At 36.9% G+C, this 13,426-nt stretch overlaps 1 protein-coding gene across 1 annotated transcript in view; it reads left to right on the top strand.

The window, feature by feature from the left end:
• Positions 1-12,831, top strand: part of DNAJB1 (DnaJ heat shock protein family (Hsp40) member B1) — a 33,325-nt gene extending 20,494 nt beyond the window's left edge. The window contains exons 2-4 of the mRNA XM_026696256.2: positions 8,752-9,234; positions 10,896-11,461; positions 11,816-12,831. Coding sequence (XP_026552041.1) covers positions 9,024-9,234; positions 10,896-11,461; positions 11,816-12,046 — 1,008 coding nt within the window. The 5' untranslated portion in view covers positions 8,752-9,023 and the 3' untranslated portion in view covers positions 12,047-12,831. The remainder of the gene's footprint in view (positions 1-8,751; positions 9,235-10,895; positions 11,462-11,815) is intronic.
• Positions 12,832-13,426: the final 595 nt, after the last annotated feature.

The following is a 13,426-nucleotide window of genomic DNA, read 5'->3' as shown; positions in this document are numbered from 1 at the left end:
GGGTAAAACTAGACAATTGGAAAAAAGAGACAATGGAATATAATAGAGAAGGGAGAAATGATTAAAGGTCAAAATATGATAGAAACTGGGAGAAGCCAGGAAGCAATCAATCAAGGCTTGATTGAGAGTAAGAGACGATGGTTGAAAAAGGAAAGGATAAGGATTCCACATGAGTGTGTGTATTATTATTAGGATATTTAATTGTTAATTGCATAAACATGAAATAGTCTACTATAAGATTACTATTAACAATATACAATTGTTAACAGAAATAAACATGAAAATTAATATGGTAGTTGTAATAAATATGAAATTAATATTTTATTATAGGATGATTGTTAAAGATGTATAAATTGCTAATATGACCAGTAATATATACTTATAATAAAAGAAGATGTTAAGAATATAGAAATCGACATAAAAATAACATGGGAATTTGGAATAATCAGGATAGACAATTTGTATTAATATTAATGATTTAAGTCAACAGTTTTAATATGAAATCATTGTCATGTTTGCTTGAAATGTAAAATACCCTGTAACCATACTGTTCACACAACGATATGTTTGTAGAAGAAACAAAAAATGTATTGCAAAAAAAAGAAAGAAACTTGATATTAGGATGCACATAGGATAAACCCTGTAATTATCAATATTCATCATTGCTGATTTAGACATATAACTATTTTCTTTAAATTGTAATACCAGTTTTATCTCTTTAGAGGCTATAAAATCTGTGGACATTTGGCAAAATTAATCTTATATCTTGTGATGTTACGTGAACCAAAAGTAGACATTACTGGTAATTCATTTATTGAAATACTTCTCTTCTTTTAGCTGTCTTCTGAGGTTTATGCTCAGTGAGCAGAAAGAATTAATTTTGGCTCCTGTTAATACTTAGAACTTTTATCTAATCAAATATATATTGTATTTAACAAAATCATAATTTATTTTTAGAAAGTATAGAGAGAAAATTTTAAATATGGAAATTTTTTCACTTAGCCTAATCCTTCAACTGGAGGAAAGATGACACTGAAATTGAGGCTGTTTTGAATGTAGATTTTAAAATGACAGATTATAAAAAAACTATGGAAAATATATTATACTGATACAAAAATAAAACTAGCTAAAGTCTTAATAATTAAAGGATATATAAATAGCAAATCAAAAGAGTGACTTGGATAACTTATTTTGGATTTACAAAACAGACTTGTTAAATTTTTGAAGGATTTTCTGAGAAGAAATAAAGAGAAAATTAAAATAAATCAAGTTTTGGGATGCCACTTTACAGAATTGAAGACAACTGTCGTGACCACACAACACAAAAGTCCAACGGAACTCTGGTGATGGCTTGATCGAGAAGGATGGCGATTCAAATTCACCAGCAACAATCCTGAATAAACACGCAGGGTGTATTGAGAGCACTTTTTTGTTATGGCAATGTTAATGTGGCTACAGGAATTAACTACTATGAATGTGATTAGGTAATAAGGGGTAATAATGGATAATGGTGGGTAATAAGGGGGAAATTACTATAAATACAGGGTTCAGTTGAACTCAGTTTTAGAGCTGACTTTAATTTTATTTGCTTGACTGTTTTCATGGTGTCCTTGCAGACGAAGGAATTAAAACTTTTTGTTTATCAAAACAAGGATTTTGTATTTTCTATGATCCACGCATTTGACTTACAGAGTGGTTAAGAGGAAAGTCAGCTCTCCCTCCATTATCTCTTTACGATATCATGGCTGAAGGTACTGATGTTGACAGGGGTCTGACAGATGTTTTGGAGGGGGGGTGGATGCTGCAGTTGGTGGAGCTGAAGCGTTTCCTGAGCAACCCTCAACCCAATTGTACGATACTGTTTTCCCCCTTGAAAGTGTGCATTCAGATAATGCAAGGCGTGAGGAGGATTCTCAACGTGTGGTATGGCCGAAAATCCGAAAGGAACGGAAATCAGGATTGGAGTTGAAGGAAGATACTGTGGGGACAGCTGTGCAAGGGAAGCCTCCCACTTTTGTGCTGATGGCTACCGGAATGTTTGACAAATGGTGGGAATGTCGGATTGTTGACGAGGACGAGTGGAGCACTTCCACCACCAGCTTAAACGCTAGTACTTTGGAATTGCTTCGTGTCAAGTATGGTGAACTGAGCATCCAAGACTCTACCCCCCCGGAGTGGTTGGGAAACTCTGGGGCGGGGAATTAGAACTGAGGACACATCACTTTTCAGTTCAAGTACAAGAGAAAGTAGGGATTTGAGTAGGAGGTTGGAGGGAGAATTTTCTGTGGAGATAGATGAATCATTAGCAAAAGTGGTAGGAATATCGGAAGCTTGCAGAAAAACTTCTAAACCAGTAGGCTCCAGAGTAGACTGTAGAGAGGGGCAGATGGGGAGTAGGCAAACAGTCTCATCCTGGGGTCCATCTGGGGCATCTGGGTATTGGCCCCAATGCATGGTTTGGGGTCTACCTCCTTTAAACACGCCATTTGATGGGAACCCTGACAGCCTGGCATTATTTTTAAGCCAAGTTGTGAACCACCAGGAGTTATATTCAAATTGCTACCCTTCGCAGTGGTCTATCATAGTCGCTATAACGGCGGTCTTAACAGGGGACACTGCTGATTGGGTGGCAGAATTGCACAGTGTGCATGTGAAGGAATTGATTGAAGTTGGATTATTTTTGGATGCACTTAGGGTTCAGTTTGAAGATAGGTCTAGGATTCATCAGTATGAAGAAGCATTAAAGTCATTAAGGCAGGAGGGCAGACCTGCTGTGGAATATGTAAGATTTTTGAAAGTTGGCAACTAGGTTGCACACCTGGCCTGAAAGATTATTGATTAGGGAGTTTAGGTCTGGTTTAGATAAGGCATTGAGGCAAGCTTTTCTTTACAGGGGGGTTCCCCAGAAACTGGGGGAATGGTATAAAATGGTTGTAGAATTGGATGTTCGATTACGGGAATTTTGTCCTATATTCACAGGCCCCAGAAAACAAAAGATGGGAGCATTAACAGCAAGAGGAAAGACGGGAGAAGAGGGTAAAGTTAATGGTAGAGGAAGAGTGTTGATGAGGTGTTTTCGGTGTCAAGGTTTAGGACATTGGGCGATAAGAGTGTTCATCTATAGAAACTGATGATAGAAAGCAAGTAGCTAGGGTTCCTGGCCCCACTAGTAGTAATGTACAAAGTAGTGGTATTGCACGTGGTACGAGAAAAGGGTTGGGTAGCTCTGAAAAATCTCAATGTGTGTCACAAAAGGCGGATACAGATGTAATGTCAAGTGGTCGCGACAACATTGTTAAAATCAAAGGGAAGAAATACACAGTTAGTTTCTTTTATCAAGATTAAGGCACATGTGGTTTCTGGTAACCCTTAATTGACTTTTATGAAGCAGGGTTGAATGACAAGGCTTTTCTGGAAAAGTTTGTTTATAAATAAATACAGTTATGAGACAGAAAATTTTGTTGCATTTTCAGAGAAAGTGATGTTACTATATTAAAAGGAATGGAAGGAAATATAAAGTTGAAATATATGATAAGGCTTTAAGAATTTGTTTATAGGTAAGAGATGAGATATGGGAAGAAGAGATATTTTATTGTAGATTCTAAGAGTAATAAGTAGCTGAAATTATAGCATACCTCTGTGATGGAGGAAATTGCTTCTTTATATATTTCTTTTTTATTCATTTTTCTTTCCTTTTTTGTATTTTCTGTACTTTCTATCATTCTTTTCATTCTTGTGTAATTTTTTAGTTTATATTGTTTTTATCTTTATACTTGTAAGCTTTAATAAATTATACAAAAAATAAATGTAAATATTTCAATTCTTTGAAAGAGCCATAGTGTTTCTTTTCCTTGTCCATAAACCTTACAATTCATTAATGTTTTTTCTAATCCAGATTATTGAAATATTAACTACAGATATTTTTCAGAGAAATATAAAAATTACAACAGTCACCTAGAAAAGTTTATAGACTATTTTATCCTTTTTAAAAATCAAATACTAGGTCAACTGCTTGATAGCTTTCTCAAGACATTCTTCATCGATGCCCTCCCTTTTCTTTTGCTGTATGCGTCATACAGTTTATGAATCACATCACAAGCATATCTCCAGAGAAAAAGCATTTTGTATATTTTAAGCCTTGATATTTGGAAATGATCTTGTTTCTAAGAATATAACTAATTAGAACTTGCAATCCTCTATATCAGTGCTGAATTTTTAGTCTGCATTTTCATTCAACTTATTTTGTGTCAAGTCCTTGGCATTTACAGGTAGCCCTTAACTTATGACCCCAATTGAGCCAAAATTTCTGTTGCTAAGCAAGACAGAAAGTTAAGTGTCACTGTTACTGTTACTGTTGTTAAGTGAATTTTGCCCCATTTTACAAGCTTTCTTGCCACAGTTGTTAGGTCAATCATGCAGTTGTTAAGTTAGTAACATAGTTGTTAAATGCATCTGGCTTCCCCATTGACTTTGCTTGTCAGAAGGTCACTAAAACGTGGTCACATGACCCGGGACAATGCAACTGTCATAAATCTGAGTCAGTTACTACATAAATTTTGATCATGTGACCATGGGGATTCTGCAACAAACATAACTCACTAGGCTCAAGGTTGACTCAACCTTCCATCCATCTGAGGTCGGTAAAATGAGAACCCAGATTGTTAGGCAAGATGCTGACTCTGTAAATTGCTTATAGAGAGCTGTAAAGCACTGAGAAGCAGTGTATCAGTCTAAGTGCACTAAGTTGTACTATTTTCTTCAAAATGGGTGATTCTATTTTGCTTTTTCTTATATAGAGACCCCGTGGTCACTTGTAGCTTAATGTAGCAATAGCTACATTATTTCTATCACTCCCATTTCCCTGTAGAAAATGGGGAAATAAACATGTTTTGCACATGTTCAAAACGAGGTGAAAATGTATCATCAATAGTAATAGTCACTCTCACTAGTCAGGCAACATAATTTGACAGTGACTTGGAACAGATTATTGGTAAGGACTAGTAATAGAGATTGTATATACTCTATCAGCATTGTCTTATACTTTACAAGAAAACTTTATGCTTAAGACTTGTTTGAGTTTTCAGTGATGTTATATAATATAAAGATTAAAGGACTGATGAACAGTATAATGGAACTATAGAAATAAATACTATTTGCATTTCTCTTCTGGTTATACCCAATGATTAAAAAAAGAATTCAGTTAAAATATACCAATCTTGTCCCGAAGAAGGCCTTTTAATACAGAAACTGGGTCTGCCTGATATTTGGTGCCTCTTCATTTATAACATGAGAAAAGTGAGCTGGTGTAGCTGGTTTACAGTTTCTCATTCCAACTTTCTGTGAGACAGGAAGAAAGCAAGACAACTACATGGTTAGGACTACATTAATAGATACCATCAGCTGCTTTAATCTATTCTTGAGATCTGCAAGACATACAGAAGAATTTTTTTTCTATTTTTGATCAGCATCTGTTCTTGGAAACACTGAAGAAAGAGGAGCAAAGAAAAGCAATTGGGATCATTTTTTTTCATGGACAATTATTTTCTTTTTATAATGACATATTAGAAACTTTATATGGGAGTCTAGATATTTGTATTTTAAAATATTTCCTATGGCCATGTGTATTGATTTGTTCAAATTAAATTGCTGCCTGGTAGGATAAATTCAACATTACTAATCCTTATTTTCCTCCAAAGTATATGGAGTTGGCTCTATATATGATAACAGCTCCTAGGAAACTGTACATCCGTGTTCTTCTTCCTGGAAATTATATATAATTCCATCTTTAGAACAATGATATAGTCAGGTACAGGCAATCCTTGACTTACAATCTATCACTTAGCAACTGTTTGAAGTTACAACAGACTTCAAAAAAGGTATTTACAACCCAGATTCGAAGTTTTGATGGTTGCCCCACTCCAGCAATGTCAAATGATTGTATTTTGGGTGCTCACCAAACACCCCAAATTTATGGCCACATTTCACCACAATTTACAATATTTACTTCCAGTTCCCAGCAAAAAACACCCTTTCCAAACAATGAGTTTGCTGAACAACCACAGCATTTGCTTAATGACTGCCGCAAAAAAGTTGTATAATCACGAGAGGTTTCATGATGATCCTTTATCGATCAGCATGACTTACAACCATAATTCCAGGCTCAATCATAGTTGTATATCGGGGATTACCTTTATTACAGTACAGATTTGGATCAATGTCAAAAAATAATGTAACGCAAGTTAATACTGACTTTAATTGAATCTGGGAATCATTTATGAAAGGGCCTGAAAGCAGTTCCTTGGATCAGCCTTAGATTGACATATGACCTATAATGTATGCTTAATGTTTGTTTTCTGAGGTTCTGCAAGCTTCATTCTTAAATTTAAATCTATATTAAAAGACTGAATAAATCATTTGAAGATTCAGCATTCTGATGACACATAGCTCAAATATGCATTTTTCCTCAGATCCAACTGAGGCAGTATTTTTTTATTTGGTTAGTTGTGATATCTCGTCTTGTGTGCAGGAGCTTAAGGTGTTCTATATCCTTTTATTTTTCCTCATGATAACAACTATAGCAACCTAATTCACAAACAGATAGGTTGGGCTATGAGTGACAAGCCTAAAACCAATCACACTGTGGGATGTGAATTAAAATTAATTAAAATTAAAATTTGGAATTCTGCAATGCTACTCCAGTACCTTAACACTACAACACAATGGCTTGATAGGCCCTTGACTGTACTAAGGGACAACAAAGTAAAACTTGAACCAGATAAGATGAAGTGCTATTATTGAACAACCTGTGGAAATGATAGCATTCAACATATTTCCAGTTCAAGTTCATAGCTTTGGGATTGCTTCTAGACCCATTTATATTATTAGAAATGTGTTTTCCATGGCACAAAATGATTGCGGGTGGCACTCACTATGGGTATTTTACAGCTTCATCAATAACCCAGGATAGTATATAATACGTAGTTCCAAAAAATCATTACACTGTGGTTTTATAGATTTTTGCAATACTGACATTTAAGCAATCACTTAATCCATATAACAGTTCCCTGTAGACAGGTTATCTCAGATAAATATTTGTCTTATGTTTCTTATCCAGAAATTCAGTTTAAAGGACTTATTCAGCTACACTTAGAAGGAAATGGAAATAATTGCTGCCATTATTTTTCCACTAACCTGTAATTATTTATTAAACTCATTGTGTAAATGTTTTGACTGCATTGCAGCATATAATAAACAGTCAGAAGCTATTCATAATATTTTTCCAAACTTGATTAATTTGGTTACATAGAATCCAGTAAGCTTCCAGGTATACTTCAGGGTATACCACATTACCACATTCACAGAGGCTTATATGTAGGACCCCTTTCTCCAATTGTTTCTGCCTGGTGTACTAGATCAGGCAAGGTAGGCCCATTTAGTACTATGCAGGCCCGAGAAGCTCATGCACCTTGGAGGTTTTTGGGCCCTGACGTTCCTGGCATTTTGCAAATCCTTCAACCATTGCATGTTCCCTGAGAATGGCCCTATAGGTTAGGTGAGCCTGGGATTAAATTATTCTGTTGGTTTTCAATTTTGTGTTCATCACCTGCAGACACAACTGAAATATGGGCTATAATCTGTACAAATTAATATTACAAAGAAAATGTTACCTTGCTACAATTATTGTGTTAATGTTGTTTTTAATTTTCTATTTGTCTCTGGGCCAGATATTATTTCAGAGGTTTTAACAGAAGCACAATATGAGGCTAGCAGAAATCCTGTAATGGCAAATAACTTCCAAAATCTTGCCAAGAAAGCAGAAGTGACTTGTCCATACAATCTCCAGGAGTCAGTACTGACTTGCAGATACAAAGAAAATTAGGCAGTTTTTTTTTTAATTGAGAAGCTTGTTTCTAGCAAGTTGCTTTGGGATATTAAAAGGGAAGCAAATGTATTTATGATTGCCAACGAGGTACTTTTGAATGCTTTCCAGGCTGCCTTAAATTAATATTTCAAAATATTTTGATTGCAGTGATATTTTGTGGGCATTAGGGTTTTGCTTCTCTGCTTCAGGTAACAAATAACTGCCTTTCCATATAAGATTATAATTTGAATTCAGTTTTCGTTGCTAGCTGGCTGGACTGTAAATCTGCAGATAGGATCGGTGTGAATGTCCATGTTGTTAAATGCCACTTCCTCAGCAGTGGTGCATTGAGTCTTATAGTTAGAGCTATTACTTTACAGACATGGATCACCCTTATCATTAGTGATGAAATGGTTAGCCATAAATGACATTTATTGTAACAGGATTTCAAAACCGTGTGTACTTTGTACCATTGTCATAACTACCCAGTGGAGCGCATGCTTTCCCCAGTTGCTGCTCTCCCGAAGTGTTTGATTTCCAACTTCCCCCAATTCCCCATCTAACGAAATTCCATTCATAGGGCACCAGACTGGAGAAACTAGCATAACATAAAGGAAACCGCGGTGTTAACAAGGTTCTCTGAATCTTGCCTGGCTTGAGGTGTAAGAAAACGTCAGCTTCTGGGTGGAGTTGATTAATTGAATGGCAATGACCGGAGGGGGATTCGACGTTTTCTGGAAAGGTTTTAATAAAAGAGGGAATAGCGCGAGCCTCCCGTGACGTCACCCGATTCGCCCCCACCCGGAGACCAGCCACCCGCCGATAGAATTCGGCAGGAAAACAACCGTTGAAAGAAGAGCAATTGCTTATTATCTCCTTCGCTCTTTAAGGGGGAAGGCGGACTCTCGGCAACCGTTACTTCCCGCATGTGTGACGCACGCCGTGTCTTCATTGGCGCAGCGTTCGAATGGTTTCGGCTGCAATTGGATAAAGCAGGATGGAGAGGCGGGCTTTCGGGAGAGAATGTTGTGGCAAGCTCTGGAAGATTCCTCCGCCCGCCATATAAACTTAGAAAGGAAAGCGCCTCCTCCTCCTAAATTACAGCTTGGGGAGACAAGCGAGAGGGGTAGGTGGCCGGCTACTGAGGGAGTTGCGAAGGGCGATGGGGAAAGATTATTATCGTATCCTGGGCCTGGCCCGCGGGGCTAGCGAAGATGACATTAAGAAGGCATATCGTAAGCAGGCGCTGCGCTACCATCCCGACAAGAATAAAGATCCAGGAGCCGAGGAGCGCTTCAAAGAAATCGCCGAGGCTTACGACGTGTTGAGCGACCCAAAAAAGCGCGAGATTTTCGACAAGTTCGGCGAGGAAGGTGCGTGCCGAGGGAAACAGGCCGGGCCGGGGAGTCGTAGGAGCGGGCGGAGGGGAATTGGGAGTCTGCGATGTATGGGGTGGGAGTGGGGGGGTGTCTAGGACACGTTCTCGCTTATCCGAATTTACGGAGCGGGGTGGATCTAATTTGTTTAGAATCGGGACTAGCGAAACGGCCTTACTGGGCTGCTGCCTTTGCTGTATTCTCTTAAGAAGGAAATTGCAATGACCTGGCTCCCAGTGTAAATCGCAGGACGCAAGAGGGGAAGAAAAACCAATTTAACTGGTGGGTAGGCAAGGAAGCAGAATTAAATCCCCCCGTTGAACTGAAGCGAATGAAATTGGAAAGTGAAACTTCAAAGGGAAACGATTATACTCGGGCTGGGGACTCGAATCAAAAAAAAAAAATCAGCTTTGAAATATTTTTATCTTTTAAATTTTGCTTCAGCCAAAAAATGCCCTTCCTTCGACTGTACGTTTCTCTGACATTAAAAATTCTATTCGGCTGTTAACCCTCGGTTGCTAATTAATCTTGCTCCCACCCTGAAAGGATAAACTGGGAACTTCCCAGTTTGTTACTATTATAATTGTCAGATGTAGCTTTTAGGTCTTATTAATAAAGACTTCTTTTCCCAGCGGCTGTGGAAAACGACCGTGTTGGGATTAATTTCCTCAGGAAGGGGAAGGGGAAGGGAGGACAAAATAGTGGAGAACAAGAAAACAAGTTCTTTTACTCTCCATTCTGGAAACTGGCCAGATGAGTTGCCATCTTTGAATTGTTCTGATTGTATTAAGGTCACTCCTCAAAAATCCACCATTACTTTACAGGTTCTTCCTGTCTAGGAAGCTTGCTTTGAGCCAGCTGGATAAATGCTTCACCTAGGAAGCTACAAAATAATGTATTAAAATGCAGAATTTCTCCTTTTTATAATGATTTTATATACGCTAATAAAGATTGCTGTGTGTATAAATTCTGTCAACTTTCTACCTTGTGGCATCTATGTTTTAAAGAACATTCCATCTCTAGCATCTATAAAACAGCATTTAAAACAGACACTCTTAATTACTATAACATTTGTACAGATTTGGGATAGCTTTTCAGTACTGGCTTCCATTATCTTTCTTGCTTCAATTCATAGTAAATAGTCAGCAATTTTCCTCTGAAGGCTTGGTAAAATATGTATTCACTGCATATATTTGGGTTGCATGACAAGCTGTCTAAGATAGGTGGAGCCTTTCCTGCAAAGTCTTCTAGTAGTAGCTAGAATATTCTAGCATATTCTTATGCTAGTGTCCTTTCCAATATTATTTTTATTCGTGCTAAATGGTTTTTTTTCATAATTCTTAAAAGATCCCTTTTGCTTTATCCAGCTGAGGTAGAAATTAATAATTTGTGTTGTATCTATAATAACTTTCCGTTCAGGAGAGTATTGTAGACTGAAACACTGAAAAAGGTGTTTTGCTGATTTTATACAGTTGAATCGTGAACATGCTGGAAAAAGGAATTGTGAGAGAAAAATGGAGGTGAAAATTTGAGGCATTTCTAAGATTAGCCCTATTTGATATTCTCAATATAATACTAAAAAGAGACATAATGTAGCATGAGACATTGAACATCAGTATTACTTGATGAAGTGCATTTTTATGTTTTCTATATTTCAGGATTAAAAGGTGGTGGTCCCAGTTGTAGTGGAGGAGGTCCTAATGGTACTTCATTCACTTACACCTTCCATGGAGATCCTCATGCCATGTTTGCGGAGTTCTTCGGTGGACGGAATCCTTTTGATACCTTTTTTGTTCAGAGGAACGGAGATGAGGACATGGACGTTGATGATCCTTTTTCAACTTTTCAAAACTTTGGCAATATTGGTTTTACTCGTAGTCGTGGAGGACATGAAAACATCCGCAAGAAACAAGATCCTCCAATCATCCATGAGTTGAGGGTGTCGTTGGAGGAAATTTACACAGGTTGCACCAAGAAAATGAAAATTTCACACAAGCGGCTCAATCCAGATGGGAAAAGCACACGCAGTGAGGATAAGATTTTAACAATAGAAGTAAAACGAGGGTGGAAAGAAGGAACTAAGATCACATTCCCCAAAGAAGGAGACCAAACACCAACCAACATTCCAGCTGATATTGTTTTTGTTCTAAAGGACAAGCCACACAACACTTTTAACAGAGATGGGTCTGATATTGTGTACCCAGCTAAGATCAGCCTCCGTGAGGTAAGTTAAAAAAAAAACTGTCATTTGAAAAATGGACTAGGTAGTAAAATGTCTGAATTACTGCATTTTGAAATAGATTAAAGTTTAATTCGGATAGTCCATATATCACTGTAAGAATAGACTTGTTGCAACTTTAAATAGCCCCTAAGAGTATATATTCTCAAGATACAGGCAGCATTATGGAACACATGCAGGAAGCATGCTTCATATTGCTGCTGTAGCTTGAACAGGAACATTGCAGTATATTGGTATATAAGTGGCATTCAGGTTTTTGGCATTTTTTCTTATGGAATCTAATTGAAGTTTAAAGTCTTTGTCAAATTATTTTCATCTGTGGTTTATTTTTATATACAGGCTTTGTGTGGCTGCACTGTGAATACACCAACTTTAGATGGCAGAACCATACCAATGATATTCAAAGATGTCATTAAACCTGGCATGAAGAGAAGAATTCCTGGAGAAGGCCTTCCATTTCCCAAGAATCCAAATCAGCGAGGGGATCTTATTATTGAATTTGATGTAAGATTCCCAGACAGAATTCCACAGTCTTCCAAAAGCGTCCTAGAACAGATCTTGCCAATATAATAAGACTGGCACCGACTTGACTGCACTACCTCTATTATGGAGGATTACAGACTGGAATCAAGATTTCAGGGTCTGTTTTGGCAGTGGACTTGAGAGTAACTTTATGCTACAAAAAGTTTCATTGGAAAAAGAGAGTACTGCACTGCTAAATGACTTTAGACTCAGACTGCCTTTGCTCATAGCATTTATAACCAGGAGCATTTGCTGAAAGCAACAGGAAAACATCTCAAAAATTTGTATCTGAGGATGGCGACCAGTAATGATTTCTGCATCTATTTGACAAGCCGTAGTCCGGCCATGCCAATGCAGATTTTCATTACAAAAAAAAGAGACTAAAATCTAAACTGGACTTCAGAAGTAAACATCTTCAATCTCTTGTCTATGTTGTATTGTCTTTGTCTTTTACATTATTTCCTGAAGGGGGATAGGCTATTTTAGTAAATATTCAGATTTCCAGCTTCCGTGATATACCTATGGTACGCCTTAAATAGTACCAAATGCTGACACTCTGAAAAGTTGTTTATATAGCCATAAAAATGATTTGCCTCTTTCAGAAAGTTGAATAGAAGAGGGCTTTTTCTGATACCAGGTAGCTCTTGAATGCATGCAAAAAAATTACAGGAAACCATCTGATCTGATTTACAGACTTGCCAGATATTTTTTTTCCTGTAGAGACATATTTATATGTCCTGCTGGAGGACGGTCTAAAAGAATTGAATGTATCAAGTCAAATTTACAGTTGAAAATTCTAATAAAAAGACTTTGGAGTCTTGCTTATTGATATATATGCTTAAAATATTTGTTTTGCTCCTATGATGATTAAAAATTTGGTAAATGCCTAATTAAATCTGATTGATAAGTGACAAAACAGATACTTAAAACTGCACGTGAATTGTCAATGTTTTCTGTCATGGGAAAAAGACTATCTAATTCTAAACCTTATTTTTCTTAAGGAAATTGCTAAACACCATTTACTTTGTTGAATAACTAAGGATAAGGAGAAATAATCTTTACTGTAATTAGAATATGGCTGTAGCTATCTAATGAAGAATGTAGATTTTCTGCTGCCAAGTGTTTTGAATAGATTCCACCAGACTCTTTGATCCTTCAGGATTAATTAATGTAGAAAAGCAGTAGAGATGGTTAAGAAATCTAGCCAATTCATCCAAAAATGTTTCATATCCCTATTAGATTTGTAATTTAAGACTTGACTGGTTTGGTCACTCACAGACAGCAAATGTTCTAATACTAAAAGTACACCCTCCTGGTCTATAAGGATTTAATAAAAATTCCAAAGTGTCATTTGATATCAATATCAAAGTAAAACTGCCTCTTTAAGGTAGTATACACACTTTATATAACATGAATATTTTGATATTT

This window comes from Pseudonaja textilis, chromosome 2 (assembly GCF_049901715.1).
Source record: "Pseudonaja textilis isolate UNSWEBS1 chromosome 2, rPseTex1.2, whole genome shotgun sequence".
Lineage (NCBI taxonomy): Eukaryota > Metazoa > Chordata > Lepidosauria > Squamata > Elapidae > Pseudonaja > Pseudonaja textilis.
The sequence above is the reverse complement of the archived record's forward strand: the minus strand, read 5'-3'. Positions and strand labels throughout refer to the sequence as shown.